Below are 8,979 nucleotides of genomic sequence, written 5' to 3'. Positions count from 1 at the left end.
AACTTTTTAAATCCACATAAATTTTACAAACAGTTCATGTTTACCTCTTCGAACTACAAATAATAAAAATAGAATAAATATTTTAATAGACAATAGTAGCATATTTGCATATTGGACATTTAAAATATATTGTAAAAACCAAACAGTAACTTGAAAAATTATAATGGAAATTGCAGTGTCTTGGCGTCTAGCGTGCGTGCTATTTAACGTGGAGGTCCCAGGGTCGAAACCAATTCGATGATGCATGCAGTATATTTTTTAATGGCTTATTTCTGACTTTAATTAAATCTCATGGGATTTTCTGCAAAAGAAAAACTCGTACCCATCTCACCCAGCGCAGGCAACGCTCACCCACTGATCTGTGGGCCAGCCACCAGCTGTCACACCACAGCGAGAGCAAATACGGTGGCATACGGATGGAGGCACCGTATATGCACCGTGCGACAAGTTGTAACACCACTTTTATGTATTTTACAAGTTTAGACACTAAACTGACCGCAACGAACAAGTTTAGGCACTCATGATGTATTTAACTCCTTTTTCCCTCAACTTCCCGTATTAGTAGCGGTGCTGCTGTGTAGCAAACAAATTTCTACACATATCAATCTTAAGGCGCAAAGGAATGCTGCGAAGAAAATGTTGTCCTCGGCGTCATCACTTCTCCATGAGCAAGCGACTCTGACTTCACCGCAAGCAACCACTGACAAAGCCCACACGGCAAAGGCCGCGAAATGCCACATGAAAATCCAAGCCAAGCAATCAACCACCCACATTGACGACATTGCAGCTCCAATTCTAATGGCGAGTTATGAAGCATGCAAGGAGACCATCTGCTTAACTATGATCCAAGTGGTGGGCGCACAGGTATGCAAAGCAGGGCTTAAGAGAGTTGATGCGAATGTAACCAGTCTATCTATAAGCAAAACATTTCAGTTATTTTTAACAGCACCACAGTTAAAACAGCGGCTGAACTATATGGTTCAGGCAGAAGGATGAATGGAACTGCGGTTATACATCTCTAATGATTTATGAAAACCGGGCAAATGCGCCCAGCCTTTACACACACAATCAAGATACAACAAATGTCTGTCATGGTTGCGATTTCGATACACCACATCTAAGGTAACAACAATTCACGATTGGGTTTGCACTACGAATCACGGACCCGGGAACAGGGCATCATCGTCGGTTATTCTGGACCCCCAGGGATATAACTTCTTTTTCTTTTCACTGCCGCGGCAATGTAACTGTAAGTGACATCAGTTGGACAAGAGCAGGTTTCTTATCTGGTGTATCTGTCTTCTGCTAGTTTGGACGGTTCAGAGCCATGAACTTGCACTGCTCACTCATCGCCTGGAGCTGTGCATCCTTCTTGTCGACCATGGCACGTAGCCTCACATTTTCCTCCATCACCTTCTGGACTTCAGCTTCTTTCTGTGCCTTCTCAGTCTCGAGCTGGTTGGTCCTTGCGACTAGCCTGTTCACAAACATCAGAGGCTCAGTACCATGTTGGTTATAGATAACCGACTCAATACTTACTTTACAGTACATGCTAGAGTGGCCTGGTTTTTAATCCTAAATTACTTGCAGTACAAGGAAAGGAACTGTCAGCAGTGCGAGTGCATTATCCCTGTTATATCTACAAATTTGATCATTCCTACGCACCAGTCAGGGACTTATTTTCTGTGGAAGGGAGGCGGGGAAGGATAAGAATTTTCCTTTTGTTTAGAATATAATTTTCCTTTTCTGAAGCAAAGGGAGCAGGAGAACTGCCTATTCAGTAAATAGAGAGTGGTTGATATTTACAGAGCGGACCTGTATTGAAGGGAACGAAACCTAGAACCTAACAAGCAAAAGCAACTACTCGCCCTCAATTGCACCTTGTCTGCATAGGAAAAGACCTAAGGTTGGTCTCTTGTCAAGCTAAATGACCAACCTGTTCACCAGGAGGCCTCAGTGTAAAATTCTATGACTATGATATGCTGACTAGTATCAACCAGAAAGCAGAAGAAGAAAGTAGGAAGAAGGCAACGGACAATGCATATGATTTAGCCTTTTTCTGCCAAAAAAAAAAACCTTGAGTAGATGTTCCAGCTCAAATGTCATGCAGGCAGTAGAAAGATCAACGATCCAAAATGTCAATTCAAAGTTGAAAGATCTAGAAGGTCAGAAAGTAGCAAGAACTGGAATTTTTTTACCAAATGCGGACCAGCAGAAAACCAGATTTCCAGGCTTACCCAAGTCTATCTGCATCTTCTTGACCACTAAATATCAATTAACATTTGGGACACGATCGAGGCACAAAACTGATGCATTCAGGAGAGCAGTATATTGAACCAACTTAACAAAATTATATGGCATCAATCTCTATCAGATGTCAAGGAGTGATAGAAGAGAAGTAACTGTTTACCAATGGTTGCATGATGTATAGTTAACATAATTCTAAGAAGATATCAGCAGGCTTCTCAGTCTCATCAAATCCCCTCACATACGACGAAGTGGGTGATCAAACTGACGAAAATATGTGAAGAGAGAGAAGTCTAGGCATGGCATTTTAAGTGCTAATTTATAACAAAACAGATATGTTGTGTGCCCTGAGGTTCAAAGAAAAGGTAGAACCCATTTAGTTGCAAAAATGGAATTGCTAATGCCTTGTTTTAATAAAAATGGGGCAGGGGGAAACCCCTTTTGATAAAAAAAATGGAATTGCTAACAGAAGATCAAACATATAGTACTAAAAGAGCATTAGGATCACATACCTGCACAAAGACTAATTTTGTTTTGCATCTCGAAGATACGTGCTTTTTTGGCTTATAAACTAGTTCATTGCATAGCTGATTGAATATATTGTTAAGATGTGCCAATGAGTTTATAATGCTGACCATGTTACAAACTAGTTCAATGCATAGCTGATTGAATATATTGTTAAGATGGTAATCATGGTAACTACAAGTCTACCATGGCTTCACAGTCAATAATGCATAAAACAGGGCCGGAGCCAGCGTCCGGGCTCGCTGGCCACAGGACAGCGTACATACGTGATAAACAATGGGGCAAATTCTACTGCGCGTCGTGGTTTACACAGGCAGCAGTCAATGTACGTATGTGATAAAACAATGGGCTCCTGCCAAGCATCGGCTAATATTTGACTAATTGGTTAATTAACTAGGCCTACCAAGCGCAGTCCCCTGACCAAGCGTAATGTTCAGCAGTCATGGGCTGCTAACTTCCCTTCTTCCAAAACAACTACTCGAGAGGAACACGAGCAGTCACAGCCCTGTTCGGCATGACGGCATGGTAGAACCAGGGGTCCTACCGGACCTGCTCCGGAGGTTGTAGGGGAAGGATGGAGTGGGACGGGGCGTTGATCGGGCGCGCCGGCGGCCGGGCGCCGTCGCGTCGGAGGGAGATGGCGGCGGCGGCTAGAGTTCCGGCTCCTCTGGGAGCCGGGCAATAAGGATAATAATATTCTTATTGCTTAATTCCAAAAAGAGTCTTATAGCCTATATTTATAACCTAGATAACTTGCATAAGAATTAACCTAAGATAACTTGTGGGCCAAGCCCCTAACTATTGCCCGGTGGGCCTCCTCCGGTTATAAGCTAAACCGGTCATAACACTTCTCCCCGCCTGCACAAACAGCTCGTCCTCGAGCTGTAAGGTGTGGAAGCGCTTGCTGAAATCCTCGAGGTGATCAACCAGCGTCAAACACCTGCTCGACAGCTGGGGCGGCCAGGTCGGCGGCGACGGCGTCCTCCGGAATGTAGTCTGCAACCTCCAGGTAGAAGAGTCGCGGGCAGGCGTGGCCGGGCGTGTAGGGCTCGTCGCAGTTGAAGCACAACCCTTGGCGGCGACGCTCGAGTAGCTCGGCTGAGGTGAGCCGGCGGAACGGGCGCGCCGCGATGGCGGCAAGGGGTGCCACGGAAGCCTGCGCAGGCCGACCCTGCGTGGAATCCGGCGAGGGTAGCGACCCAGCGGCCCGGGACGGTGATTCCTGCTGGATGGCCACCGCGCGGCGCTCGAACGCGCGGGCGTAGTACATGGCCATCTGGAGATCCTGGGGTCCCCTAAGCTCCACGTGCACGCGGATGTGATCCGGAAGTCCACCGACGAAGAGGTCGGCCCGCTGCTGCGCCGTCACGCCCGACGCATGGCACGCCAGGGCCTGGAAACGGTCGGCGAAGTCCTGCACCGTGGAGGTGAAGGGAAGGCGGCCGAGCTCCGCCAGTCGGCTCCCGCGCACCGGAGGCCCAAAGCGAAGGAGGCAGAGCTCGCGGAAGCGCTCCCAAGGGGGCATGGCGCCCTCGTCCTGCTCGAGGGCGTAATACCAGGTCTGTGCCGCGCCGCGGAGGTGGTACGAGGCGAGCCAGGTACGCTCCGATGCGAGGGTGCGCTGCCCGCGGAAGAACTGGTCAACCTGGTTGAGCCAGTTGAGGGGGTCCTCCGTGCCGTCATAGGTGGCGAAGTCGATCTTGGCGAACCGCGGCGGTGTCTGGGTCGGACCGCCGTGTCGAGCTGGCTCGGAGGTGCGGAGCAGCGAGGCGGGTGGCGCCTGGTCGGAGTACTCCGGGTAGGGACCGGCGGAACCGGATGGCCCACCGAACTGCGGGAACGGAGTCGGTTGTTCGGGGGCCGTGGTGTAGACCGGCGATGGCGAAGACCCAGCCGCCCACGCTGGAAGTGGCGACGGAGAGGGCGGGAACCGGACTTGATGGATCGGGAGGCCGGTCGGCGATGGTGCCCCCGAGCTGGGCAGGGGCGGCGCAGGTGGTTGCAGCGGCAGCAGCGGGGGCTGGACGGGGCAGCGGCTGCCAGGGACGGCAACGGCTGCAGGTGCCAGAGGGGCGCCGTCGATGGTGGCGGCGGCAGATGCCACAGGCCCGCGGCGGCTGGTGGTGGCCCGCTGGAGGTCCCCGTCTGGAACGGCAACAGCGAGGGGCCGCCGCCTGCGGGTGCGCCCGGAAACAGCCACGGCGCAGGGTGGCCGTAGGTGGCGATTGGCGCAGCCGGCGGGAGGCCGTACGCTCCTGCCATGTACTGGTGGTACTGGTTCATGTGGAGCCCTTGGACGGCCGTCACGAGCTGTTGCAGCGTGCTGGTCATCTGTTCCGGCGTGAAGACGGCGGCTGGTGGCGGCGCGGAAGTGACTGGGGCTGGCGGCATGGGGAAACCCGCGGTCGTGGCCTGCTCCGACAGCATGGGGACTCCGGCGGAGGTCATCGGGGCGGTGGCCAGCGGAGCGGTGGACATCGGGGCGGTGGTGCAGGGGAACACGAGCAGTCACAGCCCTGTTCGGCATGACGGCATGGTAGAACCAGGGGTCCTACCGGACCTGCTCCGGAGGTTGTAGGGGAAGGATGGAGTGGGACGGGGCGTTGATCGGGCGCGCCGGCGGCCGGGCGCCGGCCCGTCGGAGGGAGATGGCGGCGGCGGCTAGGGTTAGAGGCGGCTAGGGTTCCGGCTCCTCTCGGAGCCGGGCAATAGGGATAATAATATTCTTATTACTTAATTCCAAAAAGAGTCTTACAGCCTATATTTATAACCTAGATAACTTGCATAAGAATTAACCTAAGATAACTTGTGGGCCAAGCCCCTAACTACTGCCCGGTGGGCCTCCTCCGGTTATAAGCTAAACACCGGTCATAACACGGCACTTGCAAGCTCTGTGATTTTCTATAGCACGCTAGTGGTATGTTCTATCTGACTGTCTCTATTCTTGCGAGCTCTCTAATTTGAATATGTTCACAAATCACAGCACTTAATTTATGTGAACTAGAATCCATTTTTTTTATCTTGTAGTGCCTTCTAGGATGTTTGGATGCTAATTTGGATAGCTATACTTTAACTGGCAACATGGCAAGTTTAGTTCTATGGATGCCTGGTTCTATGACTTATGCTGTCAAGTCTCAACTTTATTTTGGTCTATAAAACTGAATATTGATATATCATATATTAGTTCACTTTAAATTTAAAATTGCATGGCTACTATGTTTATACTTTCACTTCATTATTAATGTGGATTTGTGGTTCTGACGTTTGGGGCTATGTTACATGCTGTGTATCCGAACACCTGATTTTAATTTCCACATAGACACTTAGGCTCAAGCTTGCCCAGGCTTCACAAAAGTTCTGGCTCAGACACTGGCATCAAAGTAAAATTATGCGACGGTAGAAGCATATCAAAGAAATCATTGCATACTCCATTGGTAGGAGGGGGATGAAAGTAATGAGAGGTGCTGGGTTCGAGTCCAACCCCTACACTTTTGTTTCAAGATCTTATGGGTTTCAACCCTAGCCTACCCCAACTTGTTTGGGACTGAAAGGCTTTGTTGTTGTTGTTGTTGTTGGTGGTGGTGGTGGTGGTGGTGGTAGAAGCATATTAATACATGGGCCTGCCAGAATTTATGAAATGATTGGTTCATGCTGCTGCTTTCTTAAAAATTGGGAGGTTGAAATTAACTATTTCTACTCTTCCTTCCTCCGCCATTTTTTTTTAGTTTTCTGTACCAAGCTATACAAGTTTTGCCACGGAAATTAACACATGGTGATACATTCAGACAGAATATAATTACAAGAAACAACACAAGACTTGCAAAAGTACCTGTCAAAAAGCTTCTCCATTGTCTCGAATTGCTTCTCCGATGAAAGAAGAGTTTCTCTGACACTAACGAGTGTGCTGACATAAGTTCTGAGCGACTCAAAGTCGTTCTTCACACGACTAAGCTCCTGCTCATTTTCAGCAGCGCGCTGCCTCTGCCGAGTGGTCTCCAGCACCATATCTTCAACCCGCTGCCTCATCTCATTCAGCATACCGTTCGTACCCACTGCAAATTTCTCCATCTCCTCGACTTTGACCGACATGGACTCGACCTGAATGGTCTTCCTCCTGATCTCTTCCAACCCAATCCTCACCTTTTCTTTCTCATTCGCAGTTTCGGACTCGGCCACAATCACTCTCTTGACAAGAGACTCCATGACGTCGGTCACCACGCGGATGGACTTGAGAATATCATCGACATCTCCATCCCCCTCAACGGCGTCCCCATGCTTGTGAACGCCGCTACCCTCTGCAGCCGCCCGGTCATCCGAACCTGCCCCACAGGAAGCGGGCTCGGCGGCCTTGGACCAATCGGCCAGGGGCACCCCGTGCCGGTCCACGAACCCCACGCCGTCCTGGTTCCTGATCCCGCAGGACGTGTGCGCGAGGTGCGGTATCGCCATGATCCTGGCCTTGGATTTGAGGTACGCCAGCAGGGTGGCGATGGTCTTGACCCTGCGGCACAGGTGCTCGAGCTCCCGGCCGGAATCGTCCTCGGAGCGCCGCATCCCGACCTTGACCTCCACGAGCCGGTCGCGCAGCGCCTCGACCTGGGACTGCTGCTGCCTCAGCTCCTCCCTCCATTCGCACTCCCCGACCGGCGGCAGGCCGCTCCGGCTAGGGCCGTCCTCCTCCATGGGACCTCTGAAATTCGGGGGAGCAGATTGCGCCCGTCACTCGGAGAAAACATTCTGGTTTCGGGCGCAGATGGATCTGCCGCCGAATTTGACCGGGCGAAATAGCAATCGCGCGGATTCGCGCGGGGCGTAGCGGGGGGGTCGGGAGTGGGGGGGGCGTACCTTGGGAACGCCGGCGAGGAGGAGGAGGAGCGGGCCGGCAGCGAACCGGATGGCCTCCGTCGGGGTGGAGTTTTCTGCTCCCCGTCTTCGCCTTTGCTTTCTCTTCTCTACTTCCCTCGCCTTTCCCCTTTTCCTTCCCTTCCGCGACCAATCGATTGATTGGTTTTCGCTTTGAGCGAAATTTCCATTTTTATTTTTTGATTTGCGAAATCCTGCTGCTCTGCTTCATGATACTTGTGGGCCTTGTCTACGGGCCTGGTTGGTGGACCACCGTCACTTAAGTGATGGATTAATTGTGGGCCTAATCACCAGACATTCGTACTTGCATGCCCATCACTCGGGCATACACTATATCCCTCCTCATTTGTCTCAAAAAAATAAATATCCCTCCTCATTTACTACTCCCGTACCCCTCAAAAAAAAAAATCTAGTCCTGTAAACCCCTAAAGAAACTAGTCCCTGTATTTTGGGTCATACTTTGACCATGATTTTAATTAACTAAATTTTAAGTCATACATAGCAAAATTAATATCATTGAAAGTACATTCAAATACAAATCCAACAAGTTTTTTATAACGTGTGTTAACATTTTGTTTGTCAAATATGTGGTATCTTTGACCCAAAATACGATGGGGACTAATAAACCCAGACGAAGGTAGTATAAATGAAAAATCACTCGTGCACTGACTGAACATATGTTTAGTAATGTACTCCCTCTATTCATTTTTAGTTTGTATATAAAATTTGTCTGCAGTCAAATTTCATAAAGTTTGACTTAATGAAATCAATATACACAAAATGAAATCAATATCATTAGATACATCATCATGAAATTAATTTTCATATTATACAACTTGGTATTGTAGATCTTCATCTTTTGTCAATATAATTTTGGTTGAGGTTTTTAAAATGTGCTAGATAAGTGATAACTATTTTTTAGTAATGATAGATAAAACTATTTTTTTAAACATTAACACAACAAACATCTACGATGCTTCAAAATTTTGAATCCAAAATTAATCTATATACTATCTTGAAAGAAAAAAGAGATGAAAGTGATAGCGAATACTATAACCATGACACCATTCAAAAATTTGAAATGGGTGATATCCATAGTTGGATTTTCTTTTTTGTTTATAATGATATGGATTGAATTTTGATTGAAAATTTTGTGGCAATACCGGTATCTATTTGTGTATATGTTAGTACTTCTTTTCAGTTTCTCTTCGATGTTCTAGATATGTGTTTTACTATCTAGCACAACAAACCCATCTTCACCTAAAACAGGTACAAGTCCTCTAATCAACCAACACCTTGAGCTTTTTTTATTAAGATGCAAGGCCATTAGCAACTAGATGAAAA

General features: G+C 48.7%; 1 protein-coding gene across 1 annotated transcript; it reads right to left on the bottom strand.

Moving 5' to 3' along the window:
- Positions 1-916: 916 nt before the first annotated feature.
- LOC109767378 (uncharacterized) lies at positions 917-7,808 on the bottom strand. The gene is made up of 3 exons (XM_020326133.4): positions 7,618-7,808; positions 6,602-7,462; positions 917-1,477 (listed from the first exon to the last, which is right to left on the bottom strand). Exons 2-3 carry the CDS (start codon positions 7,453-7,455, stop codon positions 1,306-1,308), a joined length of 1,026 nt encoding a protein of 341 aa, XP_020181722.1. The 5' UTR covers positions 7,456-7,462; positions 7,618-7,808; the 3' UTR covers positions 917-1,305.
- Between the last annotated feature and the right edge of the window lie 1,171 nt (positions 7,809-8,979).

Source organism: Aegilops tauschii, chromosome 7, assembly GCF_002575655.3.
Source record: "Aegilops tauschii subsp. strangulata cultivar AL8/78 chromosome 7, Aet v6.0, whole genome shotgun sequence".
In the NCBI taxonomy this organism is placed as follows: Eukaryota; Viridiplantae; Streptophyta; class Magnoliopsida; order Poales; family Poaceae; genus Aegilops; species Aegilops tauschii.
The sequence above is the reverse complement of the archived record's forward strand: the minus strand, read 5'-3'. Positions and strand labels throughout refer to the sequence as shown.

What these genes read in the sequence shown, in the direction of transcription:
- LOC109767378 (XM_020326133.4), bottom strand. Translation starts at nt 7,455, where the DNA reads ATGGAGGAGGACGGCCCTAGCCGGAGCGGCCTGCCGCCGGTCGGGGAG. An exon ending in ATGGAGAAGCTTTTTGACAG is followed by an intron (nt 1,478 to 6,601) that starts GTACTTTTGCAA and finishes GTTTGTGAACAG; the next exon opens with GCTAGTCGCAAGGACCAACC.